The sequence below is a fragment of the Triticum aestivum genome, chromosome 1B (genome assembly GCF_018294505.1).
Source record: "Triticum aestivum cultivar Chinese Spring chromosome 1B, IWGSC CS RefSeq v2.1, whole genome shotgun sequence".
Taxonomy (NCBI): domain Eukaryota; kingdom Viridiplantae; phylum Streptophyta; class Magnoliopsida; order Poales; family Poaceae; genus Triticum; species Triticum aestivum.
Window position 1 is genome coordinate 697,281,565 of NC_057795.1, and position 19,978 is coordinate 697,301,542.

At 41.2% G+C, this 19,978-nt stretch overlaps 2 protein-coding genes across 4 annotated transcripts; one reads left to right on the plus strand and one right to left on the minus strand.

Moving 5' to 3' along the window:
- Nucleotides 1-46: 46 nt before the first annotated feature.
- Nucleotides 47-1,759, plus strand: LOC123150121 (putative RING-H2 finger protein ATL12). The gene has a single exon (XM_044569925.1). It carries the CDS (start codon nt 162-164, stop codon nt 1,458-1,460), a length of 1,299 nt encoding a protein of 432 aa, XP_044425860.1. The 5' UTR covers nt 47-161; the 3' UTR covers nt 1,461-1,759.
- Nucleotides 1,760-2,412: 653 nt separating this feature from the next.
- Nucleotides 2,413-14,175, minus strand: LOC123150131 (structural maintenance of chromosomes protein 5). 3 transcript variants are annotated; one of them, XM_044569943.1, is made up of 30 exons: nt 13,667-14,175; nt 13,384-13,457; nt 13,149-13,298; nt 12,919-13,023; nt 12,674-12,819; nt 12,163-12,274; nt 11,919-12,074; nt 11,623-11,744; nt 11,407-11,551; nt 11,254-11,319; nt 10,325-10,453; nt 9,831-9,929; nt 9,573-9,738; nt 9,345-9,490; nt 9,196-9,259; nt 9,007-9,131; nt 8,835-8,912; nt 8,437-8,509; nt 7,868-7,971; nt 6,943-7,059; nt 6,205-6,282; nt 6,006-6,105; nt 5,865-5,919; nt 5,185-5,233; nt 4,996-5,083; nt 4,795-4,867; nt 4,553-4,656; nt 4,383-4,463; nt 4,144-4,154; nt 2,413-2,724 (listed from the first exon to the last, which is right to left on the minus strand). In XM_044569943.1, exons 1-28 carry the CDS (start codon nt 14,085-14,087, stop codon nt 4,405-4,407), a joined length of 3,204 nt encoding a protein of 1,067 aa, XP_044425878.1. In that variant the 5' UTR covers nt 14,088-14,175; the 3' UTR covers nt 2,413-2,724; nt 4,144-4,154; nt 4,383-4,404. The 3 variants fall into 3 exon arrangements, 2 of the variants coding, with proteins under 2 accessions (XP_044425878.1, XP_044425870.1); XR_006474972.1 differs by lacking the exon at nt 2,413-2,724 and having other exon boundaries at nt 3,826-4,203; nt 4,287-4,463; XM_044569935.1 differs by lacking the exon at nt 2,413-2,724 and having other exon boundaries at nt 3,826-4,154.
- Between the last annotated feature and the right edge of the window lie 5,803 nt (nt 14,176-19,978).

A 19,978-nucleotide genomic window follows, 5' to 3' on the forward strand; every position in this document is an offset into this window, starting at 1 on the left:
CGTCGTCGTCGTCGTCGGGCTAGCTCATTCCTTCCTTCGGTTCCGCTCCCGGTCCTATCCATGGCGCGGTACTCGCTCCCACACTACTGACCTCACCTGGACGACAACCACCGCCATTTCCTCGATCGCCGCCGATCCTTCTGAATCGTACGTACGTGGCCATGGCGAAAACCATGCTGCTCCTGCTGCTCTGCGCGACGATCGCGGCACACGCGCACGCGCAGGCGCCGACGCAGCCGGCTGCGGAGGAGACGCCGCCTGGGGCGGGCGTGAAGGTGTCGTTCCGGCCGAGCGTGGCCATCGTGGTGGGCATCTTCACCATGATCTTCTCCCTCACCTTCCTCCTCCTCATGTACGCCAAGTTCTGCCACCCCGCCAACACGCCCCTCCTCCCCGCCACCACCACCGCCAGCCCCTCCCGCGCGCCCGCCCCCGACGCCTTGATCGAGTCGGAGGCCAGCGCCGGCGTGGGCAAGGCGGTGATCGAGTCGCTGCCCTTCTTCCGGTTCGCGGCGCTGCGCGGGGCGCGGCAGGGCCTGGAGTGCGCCGTGTGCCTGGCCCGCTTCGACGACGCCGACCTGCTCCGCCTGCTCCCCCGCTGCCGCCACGCCTTCCACCTCGACTGCGTCGATCGCTGGCTGCACTCCAGCGCCAGCTGCCCGCTCTGCCGCGCCCGCGTCCACCCCGACGACGCCGACCTCGGCCTCAAGTACGCCGCCGCCAGCGCGCGCTTCGTCTTCGGAGCAGGCGACAACGCAGCCGCCGTTGGTGCCGCCCCCGCACCGTCCTCCGGCCGCGACCTCCTCGCAGGCATCTTCGTCGAGCGCGTGCCGTCGGCGCGCTTCGGCGGCATAGGAGACGCTGGCGCCGGTGATGATGCTGGTGCTGCTGATGAGTCTAACTCTAAGCTGGACCGGCACCGGCATCGCATCGTGGTGTCGGACAGCGTGTTCAAGAGCCGGTGGAGCGACCTCAACTCGGCGGACCTCATCGCGCTGGACACGGAGATGCTGCGCTCCGTCTCCAGCGGCCGCTTCCCCTACCCCTACCCCGACGACGACATTATCTTCCTAGGAGACGAGCCGCCGGAGGAGCGCGGCCACCGAGACGATCACGACGGCGCCGGCGTGTCCATTGAGATTGAGAGGAAGCGGCTGCTGGACGTGGAGAGCGGGAGCGGCAGCAAGGCGGCGCCCAGCCTGGTACGTGGACTTGGAGGGTGCGGCGGCTCCGACGCCGTGGAGCCATCGTCGGTGCGCGCGGCGTCGAGGCTGGTGTCGTCGGGCGTGCGGTCTATGTCGGAGATCGTGCGGCTGCCTCGGGTGGCGGTAAGGACGGAGGAGGAGGAGAGGGCGCGGCAGCGGTGGGTGCCCATCGCGCGGCGGACGGCGCGGTGGTTGGCCAGCCGGAGCAGGAGCAGGGAGGAGGACGTCAACGCCGCCGACCGCCTCCGTGTGTAATGTAATGTGAAGAAAAGAAACTACGGTAACGGTGGGCGCTATCAATCAATCAATGAATCAGTGAGTGAGTCAAAGATCAAATCAATCCAGTGCTAGCTCAAGGAAGGCAAGCAGATGACAAAAATGTTGAGAGGACGACGAGAAGAGAAGAAGATGGTGATCTCATATTGCACATCAAGGCATGTATTGACTGGTTGTGTGTATGTACAATACAATACAATTGTGCATAGGCTAGCTAGCACACATGTACATGCGATGCATGGAATTACTAGTTACTACAATACAATTATTATACTGAAAAATGCCACAAAAATAAATTTACTAGAGACAGAGGAGCAACAAGAGGGAGGATGATGTCAACGCCGCCGACCGACCGTCTCCGTATGTAAAGAAATAAGATGGTTAGTGTCAAAAAACGTCTTACCACGACGAGTAAATCGGAGCGGAGGGAGTAGGTAGGAAGGGCGCTAAGCTATCAATCAATCAAGATTCAAAAAAGAAAAGATTAGCTAGCTAGTGATGGCAATTCAGCATGCATGCATGTTCAAACACAGCATCATCTTCTTCAAGATTGATCGCCGTGCACATCAAGTTCAAGTGTAGCATCCAAAAGTCTTCCCCGGGTTGGGTTGGGTTGGGTTGGGTTGGTTGTAAAATCCTGTTTCTCCTGGGCTGGCCAATGAGAAGTCTTCCTTTTAGCCGCCAAAAATTAAAGAATTTGAGGTGAACATGCATGATGATGCAATCTCTAATATTTACTAGTGTGTAGAGTAATGATTTTAATCTGACAGCAAAAATCATGTGAGGAGGCAATTGAGAAAAGGATGCAATAATTGGTAGCCAGGTCTAACTGCTGCTGCTACATGCATGTTACATACATACATACATACATACATACATACATAAATCTATGTATATAATTTGGATGCACCTCTCACCACTGAGCCTGCCATGACTATGAGAGAAATTAGTATATTAGACCGGCCAACATGTGAGTCTGGCTCTGGCTGAGAATTACAACTAGTACCTGCATGTGGTTGGCTGCTAGAGTTTAGTTAGCATGTATGTATGCACAAACAAACAGCAAGATTAGATTACAAATAGGTAGGGTGTGTGCTAGACTAGTTAATTGCTTGATGTAGTCAAATAATTCAACTTGCTTATTCAAACAAACAAAATACTAATCAGCTTGCTCAACCACCGTTGCAGTTGGAGCTTGATCAATGGCTGGCTGGAGCTGGAGCTGGACATGAATAATATGCACCTGTCATGGATGATGCACCAGATATTACTAGATAGATAGATATATATGCTGACGAGACAGATAGAATATACTGCATCTTCTTCCCGGCCGCCACATTACATACATACATAGGAATATATTTATTCGTTTGTACTTGAATTGGATTGCATGCATAATGGTGATGAGGTCAACCAAACCAAACCAAACCAATGTGGTTGTATGTATGTATGTATGTTCAAATATATCTATCTAGATACAAGAAAGAAAGAAAGAAAGAAAGAAAGAAAGAAAGAAAGAAAGAATCCATCTAGCACAAAAGAAGACAAAACTAAAGAAAGGCTAGTTGCAAACCAAACATCATCTTTGTTTTGAATTACTGCCAACCCAACCCATTGAGGTCAGCGGCGATAACTACTTATATAGTACTTCTCCCGTTCCTAAATGCAAGTCTTTGTAGAGACTCCACTAAGCGGACTGTATACGAAGCAAAATGAACGAATCTACACTTATCTATATATAGTTGATAGTGAAATCTCTATAAAGACTTATATTTAAGAACGGAGGGAATAGTAACTAGGTTGAAGGAAATGGAATAATATTAGATGTAAATTACTTAGCTTGTGACTAGCTAACTAAAGACGTAGCACACAAGTGCTGTCTTGTACACTCGTACTATTTGTGTGTGTAGAATAAAAAATAGTCCCAAGGCTAGTTGCAAGCATGAGAGCTGAGGCAATCAAACCAAACATCATCTTGGCTTTGAATTACTGCACGGCGTGAGGTCAGCGATAGGTTGAAGAAAATGGAATAATCTATCTAGACAAGTGCTCTGCTCTCTCCATTCATACGTGTAAAATCAATACTTGTCAGTCCTTGACGTATGCCTATTTATATATATTATTAGTTTAATAAACAAAACAAAAAATAATTACTTGTGCATATATGTTGGCTCGTATAACAACAACAAACAAAACAAACACAAGAGAATCCATACATACATACATACATACATACATACCCAGTTTCAGTTTTGTCATGACGAATGCCCAACAGAGCGAGCATCATCACTATTGTGTTTGCTAGCTAGCTTGGCTCGTATCCTTTGCAATCTAATTCTGATGGTAGCTTCTTCTTATAATAATAATATTAAATAATAATAATAATAATATTGCACAAGCAGAAGAAGAGAGCAAGAGTCAAACTCAAACTCAAACTAGTTAGTTGATACTACAACTTGTGTCAATGAAAAGGATAAAAGTTTAGTCTCAGATACATCATCCTTACCTGCTCCGATTACAGCCCCCCTAATTTAACTATTCACACCGACCCAATTACCAACTGCTGATAAATACTACTCCCTCTGTTCACTTTTATAAGGCTTTGAAGACATTTCAGACAATGTGCAAATCAGTCTATTTTTAGTTGTCTGAAATGACTTACAAAAGTGAACGGAGGGACTAGTATACTCAACTGAATTACTACTAACTTAATAAGTACTCCCTCCGTAAACTAATATAAGAGCGTTTAGATCGCTATTTTAGTGATCTAAACGCTCTTATATTAGTTTACAGAGGGAGTACTCCGATTGTGGATAATGATAATAATAAAGCTATGCAATCAGCTAGCTAGCTAGCTATATTTACATCCCAAAAGCAGGCAGCAGGCAGCAGACAGCAGCTTCCAAGTGGTGGGTCAATCAATTCAGTTCCCAGCCAGCCCCAGGCCAATGACCGTTCTCCAACTATCTCCCGCGCGCCAAGCTGCATTCCAAAGCCACTCATCGTCAGCTTCCAAAAGGGGATGAACCAAGTCAACTATCCATATCCACTATAAATAAAAACTACATTACCATGGGCTGGTTTCTCAATCCAGGGACCGTTCATGATGTTCAAGATGCTGCACGCGTCGCTATATTCCAAATCAGGCAGCAACTTGGGTGTCAGCAGGAAGCACCTACACACACACACACCACCCACATTCGATGAACCATACCATACCATACCAGCTTACTTAGTTAGTTACAAGGAAAGCAAGCAAACGCCAGCAGATCCAAGCTAGGTCAAACTGTTTGTTGCGCAAGACTGTACTTACTGTGGTGTGTTGAGTTGGCTCGCCGCCCTCACAAGCTGCTGGAACATCTTCCTCTCGTTTACCGGATCCATTCCTGCATGCATGTTTATTGGGGGGTGAACAAGTAAGCTAGTGCATCGTTCATTCATTCATTCATCCATGCAGGTCTAACAATGTTGACTAGAACTGCACATGGCAAAACAAAAAGCATAATAAGCTTGCCTTGGTTTATCTCATCAACCACCCTAAATGGGCAGTTGGTCAGGTCTTGGAGCGATACAAGATACAGGATCGTGGAAACTGACCGCTCCTGCAAACAAATCACATGAGAATAAATACCAACTATAACAACAACACACAGCAGAGATTAAAAAACAAAACACATCCAAGACAGACAGCGTTTATCCATACCCCTCCAGATTGGTGATGAGCACTTAGCACCTGCAGCTCACCAGTTTGCCTGACCAAAATAACACTCACAGTAAATTTTACAATCCTGTTAAAACCATTCAAATAACCAGTGTTCTTCTCTGAAACAACACTTGATAGATTGCCTATATATGCTAGACGAACTATTACCTCTGTTCCGAAATATATAAGTCGTTGGGACTTCACAACCCCCCAACGACTTATATCATTTAGGAACGGAGGGAGTAGATGTTAATAACAGTATAACAGATAAACATCTCATGATGGGAGTGCATGCAAGGACCACGCATCAACTTGGCCAAAGCTCCTCAGGTTAGGAACTAGAGTCAAGAACGGGCGGGAAAGAAGAAATAGGCTGTAAAAAAAGTGCATGATACATTATCGATTTCAACAGGTTATTTCTCATAATAAATAAAACTCAAGACTGCTTATCACAGGATTATGGTTAAACACATCCTAGAATACAATCATGCGGTACAACTAATCATGGCTACCCCATCCCACTACAGGTTTAAGTAAACTGACATAAGCACTAACTGGTGTGGTGGCTATCAGGCATCAAGAAACAGTGCAATTTTGAGCAAAGTTCAGCGGTGGAAGTTATTCTTTGCCCAATTGCAAGAAATAATAAAACAGCACATTCAATGGGAAAAGAAACTTACCTAAACTTCACCTTTATAAGAATACCGTATTGACTAAAATCAAGACCATGCTCATCTGCCAGGAAAGGAAAATTTCATACAACACTTAGTGTTACACAAAAGTGTACAAACAATGACATAAAACAGATCAGACATACATACCAAGTGAAACTTCTCCAGCAACAGCCATTTCTTGGAAGTTGCGACTAAAGGTATCATTTATTTTTAAAACAAGACTTCGGAGAGTTGGAAGCCATTTACCCTACAAAATCAGCAAAGTCAAGTCAGGACTTGGGAGTGACAAGATCACAAAAGGTTGAGAAGTGATGGCAATATAGGTCATCAGATGAAATGTTCAAACCTTTGTAGTTTCTATTTCAGAGCAGCACCTCTCACATTCTGCTTTATCATCTTCCAGTTTTGTTGATATTGATTCAATCTACACAATGGAGATAAGCAATGTCTCTGTCAGCAATAATCCATGTATAAGTAGGCAAGAAGCAGACTGATGAGCAGCTCAAAGTTACATATTATAATCTGGCACATGAAGAGATTTTCTTTGGCGTGAATCTATCGGCTCAAATTCTGAAACTCTGAATCTATCAGATCATACTGATACAAGGTTCCAATCTACCTTTATCTATGCTACTACCTCTGTCCCTAAATATAAGACATTTTTTGCAGTTCAAATTTAACTGCAAAAACGTCTTATATTCAGGGACAGAAGTAGTACTATATTAGGACAAGGATAGCAACTGACAAATATGTAGATTCTGTAGGGAGATCTTTCTTTCCTGCAGTCAAATATTGGCACATTCTGCCTACAAAGGAAATTATTCCTTTAAGGGAACATCGCTCTAGCATGAGCAACCTCCACAAGCTATAATTCTCCTGTCATAACCCCACCATTGATTCCCTCAGTTACGCTCTAGAGCAAGTTTCAAGAAGCACATGTTGATATTTCCATCGCAAGGCTACTGCTATGTCTGTGTCAAGGAAACTCTGCTAACGATAACCAAAAACAATGAAAAAGAAATACTCCCTGCTGAACAAAAGTAAAAGGCAAGTATGCACTCATCGGTAGGTAGATTTCTTGTACCTCACGTTGCCGGTTTTGATACTCCTGCAAAACATTTTGGTTGAGGAATAGCATAGAATTTGCTTCTGATTCAGTATCTTGTATTGCAAGTTCCAATTCCTCTATGGTGGTCGGCATCTGCATCATCAAATTATGGGGGTTAAGTGCATAAGTATACAGCTAAGACAACAATTTGTTTATCTGGTCCAAGAAAACACCAGCACATAGGATATTGCAGATTCCAAGAATGAACAGAAAAACTAGATGGGCTAGACGGGAAAACAGCATAACCAATCCAAACACGTGAACAGCAATACATCAGACACTGATATATGGCCATGATAAGATAACTCTTGACAAGCACACAGAATGAGGATTTGTAGAGGGGGAGCATTCTAAGGAACTAAGGTCAAATGAACTTTCTTTCATTATAAGAAAAGAGCAACGCTCTGGGTGAATGGGTCAGAAGCTGAGAGGCTATTGGCCCATTACCCTATTGTGAAGTATCGGGTATCACAGTAAGATTCAAAGAGAGTTCTGACCATTCTCTCTCAGGAAGCACAAAATCCAAAAGAAAAGGTACTTCAAATAACTGACAAAATACACACTCCATTGGTTGAAGTCTTGAAGGGTGTTCGCACTTGGTGTTTCTATTGCACTTTTTAACCTTGTTGTGACACTTTTGATGCTTTTAATATAGGTAGAGAGATTTCTACCTCTTGCATCAAAAAGTTTACACCTCCTAACTCACTAGGCGCCATAGTTGTGATAAAAAATGAAACTACAACAAACATAGATACTACAATTTTGTTCTGTTCTGTTCCCAAATGTCTCATTTGCATCATTTATACATTTGAGTACTTATATGTTGAACTTTTACTGCAAAAAAATTGAAATACTACAATAACTTTTTAGCAGAGTTTATTAAAATTAGTTCAGGGTATACCTTCTCAAACTCTTTTGCAAGGTTGTCCGTGATCATAGATACTGACTCCGCATGCTGTTTTGCCTTAAGCACCAGCTGCTTATGCTCTTGAGTGATTCTTTTACCTGATGGTAAAATTTACAAAACTCCCATTATGAAACAGTAAGGTACCATATGCTAAACTATTCGTCAATCAATGTCGAGGAATATCAACTATTCAGCTGAGATCTATTTTGATCAGCAAGCAGTGCAGCAACAACACATTGCATTGGGCAGTAACACACAAAATCATGCTGAAAATTAAAATAACAACTCAATATAAATTATTCGCTGATATTTTGTAACACAACCTTACAAAACAATGAATATGCAGCATGGATTGCATGGTGTGTATTACATAAAACTTGTGTCCGGAAACTGTAGACCCAAAGATATCATAGCATGGCAAAATCTTAACGCACAAAGGGAAGAAAGAACAGCTTAGTCACTCTACCCATTAATACTGTGTCGACTACCAACAAACAATTATTTCAATATGCTTGTCAAAAAAAAGATACGCAACTGATTGTGGGCTTGTGGCAACAACTCACAGTTTTCATAGTCTCTGGAAGCACTAAGAACATCCTTTTCGTGTTTCTTCACATCCTTTTCCATCTCCCATATCTATGAGATGAAAACAACAGTCAAAGAGAAAACACACACAGAAGTTGGATATCCAAAACTTTTAATATTTCCATTTAATGATGCCAGGCCAAATAATTTTATGTCACGAGAATGTTTAGAGACATTGATCAACATAAATATAAGCACCTATCTATTGTTGTTGAATGAGCTCTTCATTTTCCTATGCCATTATTTCTGGTTTGTGCACTGTTGATGGAAGTAACACCAAACTACTAGCATGAACCATTGTCTTACAGAAACAATTTGTAAGGACATCCAATCTAAGAACTTCAATTTTGCAGATGTAACTGCTTAATGAGCATACCTTTGTATCAAGCTCAATAGAAGCCATGTTCTTTTCTGTATAACTCCATTTGAGAGCAACAGCTTCAACAAGTAAATTCTGAGAGGATGAAAATCAAGTTGAAGTAAGAACATAGTCTTTGATGATGATCAAGATAAATGAAATATCGGTAGCTAGCTTAGGAGGTGCTAACCTTGAGTTTTAGCAATGCTCGAAATCGATCATCATTTAACTTAGCTAGCTTATCAGTAAGCTTTCTTGTGCTGGACTCCACATCTTCCTCTTTTGATATGTCCTCCAGAGTTCTTCTTTTCAAATCTAGATAGAAGAACAACATATTATACAAGCTACATGCAGAAGAAAAGAGAAAAGAATACCATACCGATACGCCTTTGTATGTCTTCTCGCTTCTTCTTTTCAAGCCTCACCCTGTCAGTAATCGCTTCCTGACAACCAAAAGATAACCATTATCAGAAACAACTGGGATATAGTTTAATATATTTTATTGAATGACATTAAAATATTTGAAACCTTTTTCTTGCGGAATTCTGCCTCTTCATCTTCTAATTTTCTCTGCTCTTTCTGGAGCTCTTTTAAGGCTTCCTCCATGCCCTCAACATTTCTTGTATGTTCATCCTTCTCAGATCGAAGCATTTCAATGTCACTAACATTCACGTCTGCAAGAAAAGCGGACAAGCATTAGGCATAGGTTAACCATATAATCGAATAACTTATCAAGGCTGAGATCATAACACATACCGCACATGAAGAGGCGCGACGGGTAGATTGAATCTACATTTGCTGACAAATAGCCACCATATCTTGATCTGGTCCATCGATAATGGTTACGTGGAGTCCAAAGGTCATTAATACCTAACTTTACCACATCATCTGCGCTTTGATCCGCTTGATTTGTACCTATATACTGAATGGACATAAAAAAGAAGCAAATTCTTTAAAGTCATAACCACTGCAACTTGGTGCAGATTCATGAACCGGATATAAGCAGTGTTATACCGATTGATCCACTGAAGCCTGAGTAATCAAAACATTTTTTACAGCAGGAGGAGCATCAAATTCTTGATCGAGTCTTGATGTGATCCCAAGTTGCTTCATCTGTCAAAATGAAATTAACAGACACTGATATTTTAACCCCTTGATTTTATTTTTGCTGAGCACATTTTAACTGGGTACAACGATAAAGAAAGATCCAATATTAATTTAGTCAAAGACGATTACTTTACTATGATGGCCTCACATTAAGTGTGTACCTAAGATGAGAGATGACGATTTGTGTGGTGAAGTGAATTGTTCATGCATAAACAATTAGAGAAGAGGATGAAACTAATGAAAGAGAGAAACAAAGATTTCGAGCATTGTAAAACACGTTGTAACACGCACAAAGATTTCAAAACAAAATAGCGCTCATAAAACAAACAGGAGAGAAACAATAAGTAACAAACAAATCGATGCCCTAAAATGCTAATTTTGATTGGCATATAGGTGCTGACCTCTGGGGTAATGTTCAATGGCTCACCCATGATGCTATTGGCCCCTGTGTAGTTGAGAATAGGAGTACCATATTGCTTCAGTTGTCTAACCAAGAGGTCACGGTCGGAAGCATTCTGTGTAATGAATGACTGGCACACACAACGAAATGGCAATTAATTTGTTGCAGATATAATGTTTTCACATGGAAATCAATAAGATAATTGACAAGATTTGCAAAAGAAATACAGACAGTAAGTAAAGGAATAATATCTAAAAAAAATTGCAGGCATGTTGTCTTATTGGACACTAATCATCTTCAGTAACTGGACAATCAGTCTACACTGCATATTAATCATTCACAGGACATGTGCACAACGGCAGAAACCTGCACCGGCTCGATCAAAGGCTCCTTGCTTTATACTACCTCCAGTTCATAATATATGCCCAGCATGACTACCTAGGGGGCACAAAATGCAAGTATAGGATAGGACTCTTCTGAGTCCTGTCAAGTATTACTCCAATTTTGTGCCTCCTAGGTATGCTAGCCGAACATATTATGAATTGAGAGGGTATATTCAGTGAAATGCTAAGAGGGTGTTTGTTTTCAGGGACTTATTGGTTTAGGGACTTAAAAAGTCCCTATAAGTCCCATCTAAACCAAACAGGAGGGACTTATAGGGACTTAAAGTGGGCATTTGGGACTTATGAAATAAGACTCTCAAGGAGGGACTTATAGGGACTTATAGTTGTAATATGGTCTTATAGGGACTTATAAGTCCCAGGAACCAAACAGGTAGGGACTTTTTAGAGACTTGGAACTTATAAGTTGGGACTAAAAAAAGTCCTAGGACTTGTGAACCAAACAGGGCCTAAGTTAAAGGAAAACAATAAGTAGCAAGCACACCAGGATTTAGCAACTGAACATGAAAAATTATCATAGTATTAGTACCCTCCATATATAGTTCGGAACATGGCTTTCCAAGTAACCAGCGTGAGTTTTACTCTGAACATTGACCTGAAATCAGTCAAAGGAAGTATCATCATAAGAATCTTGGATGCAGAGAAAGCAGCAGTTGGTAGGCATACAACCAACTAAACAAACCTCAAGCAGAACAGGCCCATAAACTTCTCCCCTGAACATATTTTTGTTGTTCTGCACCCAAGAGTATGCTTCATTGATTCTTTCAGCACCAGCTCTTTGCAATGCTTGGAGTAACTTATTGTTCTTACTTTCCATTTGCATCAACCTGTAGTAAACGTGCATTAGGTAGCCATGTCACGGATAGTGTAGATGGTAGTTGATAAGCTGGATGGATACCTGTCGGAACACTTCCTAAGATTTTCTCTCTCTTGTGATAACTGCCACTCCTTCTCTTTCCGTTTGAGTTTTAGATCGTTTATGCCACAAATTTTATGTCCAATATCATTTGTTAGTTGTGTCTGCAAAAAATAAATAACTTAGCCACAGGCGTAGATACCAGTTGGATACTCTGTTATTGTGAGCACATAAACTGGATATGGATAGGATACCAGTTGGTTATAGGTGCCAACAGAGCTGTACAGATGGAAACATGGAAAGCAAAAGATCATGGAAACTAAAGTGACAAAACTAACCATTTCATCTCTAGGTGGTTCATATGGTTGTAGATCTTGAAATTCCCTTTCAGCAGCAGCAAGACCTTCCTTAGCCTTTGAGATCTTTTGTTGCAGATTCTTTTCATGCCTTTTCAGATATTCTATGTCATCAAGCGTGGTTTTCAATCGTGCACTCTGATACAACGAAATGTGTCAAGGATTGACAACAGATCAAACTGCACTCAGGAGCGGATTTGAGCAGGGGGAAAAGGGGAGTACGCACCAGCTGAATCTCGTCGTCTGTAACTTCCCGACGCTTGTTTGTGTTTTGATTTATTTGGTTGGTTATCTTCTTCATACTTGAAGTAATTGTCGTTTTCTCTTTCTTGAGCCCTCTACATAAACAGGGTAAAGAAAGATGTGTATTCCATTAGAAATTGGAACCTCAATCTTAGGTATCTCAAGAAGACACAGAAGGTTACTTCATGAAATAGGAACATTACTGAACCAGAAATTCGATGTCAAAATTAAGCATTATGCTATATATCACCCATGTAACCGGAAATTGAGTTCCAGTTAAGTTTTTTTCTGTACGAAGGAATACTATTTCAGAAGTGTTAAAAGAATACTAGTTCAAAAGTGACAGATCAACAAAACAGTGTGCATTCGAATTAAAAAGGTCTTGCAAACACTGAACCAAATACTACTAGGAACTTCCAGAAACATGTATAAAGCGATTTGGCAAGTGAAGAAATTTAGTGCATGAGTTGTATCCTATTGGCTGTGGTACATACTCGATAGGGGCTTTTGCATCTTGCCAGATCTTGGCTGCATCATCCATTTTCTTCTTGAAAATTTTCTCCTCATCCTGTACCTTCTGGAATTGCTCCTTCTTCGCGTCGTATTTGAGCCAGGGCAACTTCTTCTTCATTAGCTCAGCCTATGGCAAAATCAACCAACAAACGGTATTATAAGAATGACATGGGAAATTAAATTACTATATCGATAGCATTCATCACAGAGAAACAATGCAACGGACCTTCTTGAGGAGCTTATCTCTTTGGCGGACACGTTGGACATCTTTTTCTTGTTCGGCGTTGAGGGCCTTGAGGTTGTTCAAGGTCTGCTCCTTTTGCTTTACGGCCTGAAATTCGACACAAGCTCGGTGGTCAATCAATTGGCTGGTATAGTGGTATGTAAGAGACCGTGTGTACGATGAAACCAGAGAAGCTTGAGATGTTGAGGAAAACATAGAAGATTGATGTTTACCACTTCAAGATTCCTGAGCTCCTTGCTCCATTCTATAAGCTGGCGATGCTGAACAGGTAAATTGGGATCGCCCACGGCCTTCTCGGTCTCTTCTAGCAGCTGGATGGGGGTGAGCTTTGCAAACTCGCACACACGATCTTGGGGCAAGAACTAAATTGAGAGAAATCGTCATCAGGTATAGCTATGCAGTGGCCTACTCCATCCATGAAGAAAAGAAAGAGGATGACACGCAGACCTGAGTGAGGTTGTTGATTTGGATGTTGAACTTCTTGATGACGTCGATGATATCCTTCTTGGGGACGGTGGCACCTGCAGGAACGAAGGAATGAACCTCTATGGTGTTGAACGAAGGAATGAATCTCTGACGTCGATGATATCCTACTGATAGAGGGGATCTAATTCTTGCAACATTATTACTGTACAAGACAATGGATGAATCCCTAATTCTCCTACTAAGGTGTTGAGCAAGCAGCAACAAAAGGGGATCTCTACTGTAAGGGGATAGATAGGGTTTGTACCGTCGAGTAGCCACTCGGACTTGTTGTTGGTGTCGATCTTGCGGGTGATGTCGATGTCGCGGCCCTGGTCCTCGGAGCGGAGGGAGAGGCGGACGTGGCCGGACTCCTCCCCTCGCTTGACGAAGGCCCTGACGCTGGCGGCCCGGCCGAGGATGGCGGGGTCGGCGGCGAGGGCGAGCGCGATGGCGCAGACGAGGGAGCTCTTGCCGGAGCCGTTGGGGCCGACGACGAGGTTGAGGCGCGGGCCGGGGCGGCAGACGAGGCGGTCGTAGGTCATGAAGTTGCACAGCTCGATCTCCACGATGTTGCCCGGCACGTAGTCGTCGTCGCCCCGCTGATGGGGCGCGGCGGAGGTGGAGGCGGAGGCGGAGGCGGCGGGGCGCTCCAGCTTGGGGCGCTTGGCGGCCCGGGCGGGCGCCATCGCCGGCGGGTCGGCGGCCGGAGGGGAATGGCCTCGGTGCTAGGGCTTTGGGCTTTGGGGTTTGTGGTTGCTGGGCGGGATGAGGTGGGGAATTTGGGAGGGAACAAGGCTGCGGGTGCGGCCGACGGCGCAATCGCCTCGGTTTTGGGCTTGGGCTGCCCACGTTTTCATTTTAGCCCACCAATATAAAACCAACTCCACTTCCTCAAAAAAAAATATAAAACCAACTCCAACAATGTCGCCAAATTTTCATTTTCATTTTCGGTGCCAACATTTTTTATTATTATTATTATTGCCAACATTTTCTTTTTCAAAACGCTATCCAACCAAGTCACCGAATTTTACTCACCATCAAGCAGGATTCAAAATTATTGATTTTTGAAAATTTAGTGATTTAATTGAGGGGGAAATGAGGGGCTCACATGTGCATCCAGCTTTGTAGCGGTTTATAGGTTTATTTATTATGAAAACCTCAAATTGTCCACAATAGTTAAAACTAATTAATTCTTGATGGAACACATGATTTTTCTGAGAAAGAAAATGAATGCAGTACATACCAAACTTGGTCCGAAAATTCCCGCCAAAAAATGGTCCAAATCATGCATGCATATATACCATAAAAAACATGCCTGCACATACATTCTGATAGATTTTGCGCTAAGGATGGCATAAAGATTATTAAAGAAAGCTTTCCCCCCCAAAAAAAGGATTAGTAAAGAAAGCTGGATCTGGCGAATCGATGGAATTAATTTGCATAGACTAGCACATATGCATGCGCGTTGTGACGAGAGAAAACAAATCGTGTGCATTCAAATTTAGTGAGGATTATATGTGCAAGCAAAAACATGTGTGCATATAGAGAAGAAACATTTAGGTTCTGGGTTTCGCCGCATGTGAGGTAATCAATCCGCTATTTTTGGGGTTCATGATCAAGGGGACTTAAGGGTTTTGTTAGGTCATCGCACGCCAAAGAAGGCCCGCGAATTATTCAGTCTGTTTTTTCATTCATTCAAGTGGATTTTAAGGTATGAAGTTTCATAATATGAAAGTGAGGCGGGTCTTCTCTTTTCCATGTACAAGCCACCGATATAGTACAAGCGGAGTTAATTCTACTTCGCTATTTTTCCATTCGTTAATCGACGGGATTTAAGGCGTGAAGTTTCATAATATGGAAGTGAGCCGGGTCTTCTCTTTTCCATGCATCTAGCTCACAGTCCTTTTGTAGCTAGTTCACGTAGATATATATCCATCTAGCTCATGTACTGTCTAAAAAAAATCTAGCTCATGTACTAGAGTTAATTTCTTTTTTTTAAATAGGGTCCTTTTCCAGCTAGCTCACGTACCAATCCATCCGTCCCTCATCCAGCTTAATTCATCTAGCCTACTACATGTAGTTTCACAAACGCATATAAATTGGTATGATTGTATGTAAAGGAGCAATACGAGACTCTTTTAAAAAAATTGCCTTATTTTCCAGGTAGTTTGCGTTGGCTGTGAAAGGCCCAGGCACCAAAATGACATGTGTTTGTAATGCTCGAGTAAAAATACAAAAAAAAAGACAAGTTCAAGGATCAAACTCACAACCTCAAAGACCCAGCTAAGTGTTGTCAGCCACTCAAACAAACACGTCATGCTAACCAATGACCAACATGAATATTTGAGAATACACTACGGGTCAGATTTGATTCTTTTGAATTTTTTGAAATACTAAGAAAATATTTATTATTATGAATTGCCAAATAATCTTGGGAAGATGAACAATTTTTCAAATCCCAGACTGTTTTTTAAAAATGGGAACATTTTTTTTGAAAAACCCATACATTTTAGGAAAAACATAACTTTTCTTGAAACATGAACACATTTTAAAATTCACAAACATTTTTTGAAAACATGAACCTTTTATAAAAACACAAAACTTTTTGGAATTTGTGAACAATTTTTTAAAACGGGAACATGTTTTGATTATTCAGAAAAGTATTAGAAAATGAATTTTTTAAACGTGGACATTACTTTGCATTTGTTTATATTTCAGTAAAAGAAAAATACTTTTCGAATTTGAAGCATTTCTAAAATGCTATCTTTCTTTTTGATAATCTCGATCAATTTTGGAAAAAACAAACATGTTTCAAAAAATGGGAACATTTTTTTTCATTTTAAGCAATTCAGGGTCCTACTCCAGCTAGCTCGCGTACCAATCCATCTATCCTTTGTCCAGCTTAATCCATCCTTCATCTAGTTATTAGTACATGTAGTTTCGAACATGTATATAAATTGGTATGACCGTATGTAAAGAAGCAATGTGGGACTATTTAAAATATTTTTGCCTTGAATTTATGAAAACCTCACTAAAACAAGAATAATTTTTGTAGTTGGAACATTTTTAAATATGTATTTTTCAACTCAAACTATTTTGGAAAACACAAACATTTTTTTTGAAAAATGGGATTTTTAGAAAAAATAATAAATTTTGGAACAAGAACAAAAGCTTAAAGGTTCCGAACAGTTTAGAAATTTTCAAAAATTAGAACAAAAAATGATATTCTAAAAGTCTTTTGAAAATTTAGAATTTACAAAAAGAAACTAAAAAAACTTGGAAGAGAAAAAAATAACATGAAAGAAAAAGAGAAAGGAACAAAAAAAAGAAAAATAGAAGTAGAAAAAAGAAAGAAAGGAAAATGGGCCAGCCCAATCTGAGGCACCCTGTGGGAGGCTCCGACTATTTGCCGGCATAGGCGGCAAATATGGTTTTCCCAATTACATCGGTCGGAAAATAGTGGGCTGGCTTCGCTGGGCCATAGCACGTGCGGCCCACAGACAGAATTCTGGACAAACCATTTTGCTTTTCTCACACGAATTTAGTACCACCTTGGAGAAAATAATTTGGAAGTGAACGAATGAATCTATTGGAGAAAGCACTTTGCTTTATTAGTAAAAAAAATAAAAAATAAAGTTTTTTTTGCATGGAAATAAAAAATAAAGTTTTTTTGCATGGAAATAAAAAATAAAGTTAAGGTATAGATCTTACATTAACTAATTAATTATTGCAGTTTGGAATACACTGTATGTATGCAATATACAGTGTGGATCTCTATATGTCTTGGTATGTTCAAACTATGTCTTTTTTTTCTTCCATAATGAAACTAAGAATTAATTGTCACGAACTATTTAATCTCAAGATGAACTGCCACCCGCACATCATTGATCGCAAATTAAACACAGAATTAATTTAAATCATGTTTTGGTACGAAGACAGATATACCCCGTGTATACACTAGCTGGAATACACTGTAGTATGCAATATAAGGTCTGGATCTCTATATATCTTGGCACGTTCAAAATACATTTGTTCTTTTTCCTACCATAATGAAACCAAGAATTAATTGCCACGATCTATTTGATTTCAACATGAACTGCCACCCGCCCATCGCTGATTGCAAATTAAACAAGAGAAATTAATTGTAGTCATGTTGTGGGATCTAGACAGATATACTCCATATATACGCTAGCTAGAATACACTGTAGTACGCAATATATGGTCTGGATCTCTATACGTGCAAAATACGTCTGTTTTTTCCTGCCATAATGAAATCAAGAATTCATTGCGCCACAAATTTGTTCTCAACATGAACTAGCACCTGCGTATTGCCGATTGCAAATTAAACAAATAAATTAGTTTTAATCATGTTCTGGGATGGAGACAGATATACAACGTATATATGCTAGCTGGAATACACTGTAGTATACTACATGGTATATATGTTATGGATCTTTATATATCTTGGCGTGTTCAAAATACGTCTGTTTTTTCCTGCCATAGTGAAACCAAGAATTAATTGCCACGATCTATTTGATCTCGAGATGAACTGCCACCCGCACATAGCTGATTGCAAATTAAACAAGGAATTAATTAATTTTAATCATGTTGTGGGATTCAGCTGTATACGTGGCGATCAAGAAAGATATACTTCGTATATACGCTAGCTGTACACTCTGCTGTAGTACTTCGTATATGTTCTTTCCGAAAACATGAAAAATACTTTGATACTTCATATATCATTTGAACACAAAAGATACGCCAGCCAGCGAAATATTTGATTTTCCCTGGTGGAATTAGAAAGCGGTGCAACATGGATATTTGCATGTGTGAAGCAACCCGATTACCAATGGACGGCCGAGATCGACCGGCCACCCCTATAAATACCCCTGTACCTTGGCCGGGTACATGGCACACACCACACCAGAGCCCCAAGCAACAGAGCAGCCGTAGATTCATAGGCACTGTCATAAGCTCAAAGGTTCATAGCCACTGTCCTCCATCTCTGTCTTGTCGTGCATCTTCCACTAGTTTTCTCTGCATGCATGCCTAAAAGATCGATCGAGATTGTTCAAGGCGCTGCCTAAACATGTGAAGCTAGTTCATTTTGATCGGCTTTGATCGTCCATGCAGCACACTTTCTGGTTGTTGTTAGCAGCCGTGTATAGGCATCTATTTTGGCCATTTTTTGTTGTTGTGTTTTTTTTAACTTTTGTATCATTATGCTATTTTTTGTGAAGCATTTCATAAAGGGGTAGATTACCAATTAAGAGAGTGTACCTCTTGCAACAACAACTACGTACTCTGCTGGTTGTACCTGTTCCTTCCTTAGTTTGTTTCTTCTGACCTTTTTTTTTTGCAATTTGTTTCTTCTGACCTTTTTTTTGCATCACCGCTAGTGCACTATTTTTAATTTGGCTTCATGCATACAAGATCGAGACTGTTAAAGGCGGTGCCTAAACCGTGCACTGCCAGTATATGTTGCACTGGTTGTTGTTGCCTATGAAACGTGTGCTGATCTTCCAGATGATTTGTAACCGATTAGTTTGCAACTAAAATGCACAAACTTGCAGTGTGATTTACTGATCATTAAAATTATGGTTTTCGTGTTGATTATTCTTGTAACAATCTCCTTGAAAACATTATTAGCTAGGTGTTTATCAGATATAACTAATCTCCTTATCAATTATGTTTGCAATTACTTTAGCTAACTGATCATGGCATCATCCCTCAAGGCACTGCTTGTTGAGGATACTGTGGTTGACAGCATGGTTCTCTCCTTCATGCTACGCAGATTTCACTGTGAGGTCACCCTGGCTAAAAATGGAAAAGAAGCTGTTGATATGTTCCTTGAGGGTAACAAGTTTGACATTGTTGTGTGTGATAAGGACATGCCCATAATGACCGGTCCTGAGGTATGTGCTTGAGTTAATTTACAGTTTCTTTCTTTTTCCTTTTTTTGCTTGAACATAACATATATTGGATGGTCACCTCATCGACACTTGTACATGTTACTCCATATAGGCAATCATGAAGATCCGTGCTATGGGAGCCACCGATGTAAAGATTGTCGGGGTGTCCGCTGATGATAACGCCATGGAGGTGTTCATGAGTGCCGGTGCTGATGACTTTGTGCCCAAACCAATGAGGCTTGAGGTTCTCGGGCCTATGATTCAAGAGGTCATCAACAGGAAGAATATTTAGTGACGCTTGCTCGATCAGCCATGGAGGAATAAATTAAGCTAGCTCATATACTATGAATGTTATTTTTTGCGAGGGATATACCATGAATGTTTGGTAGCTTTAATTTGCTTTGCATTATATTATTGTCTTGTTGTCATTTTAGTTGGCGTGATAAGCAAAAAAGAACAGGCACAGAGGCTACCAATAATTAGATCGTTGGAATCTGTGTAATGTGTAACCTTTTGAATTTAATCTATTACTTCTCGTTAATTTGTGCTTCAGGGTGTGTGCCATGTGCATGTGTTCGGAAGGCAAGTTATTCGACACCCAATTAATTTGATAATTGTTTCACGGATACTAACGACACATGTGAAGCTAAACATACTGCATGCGT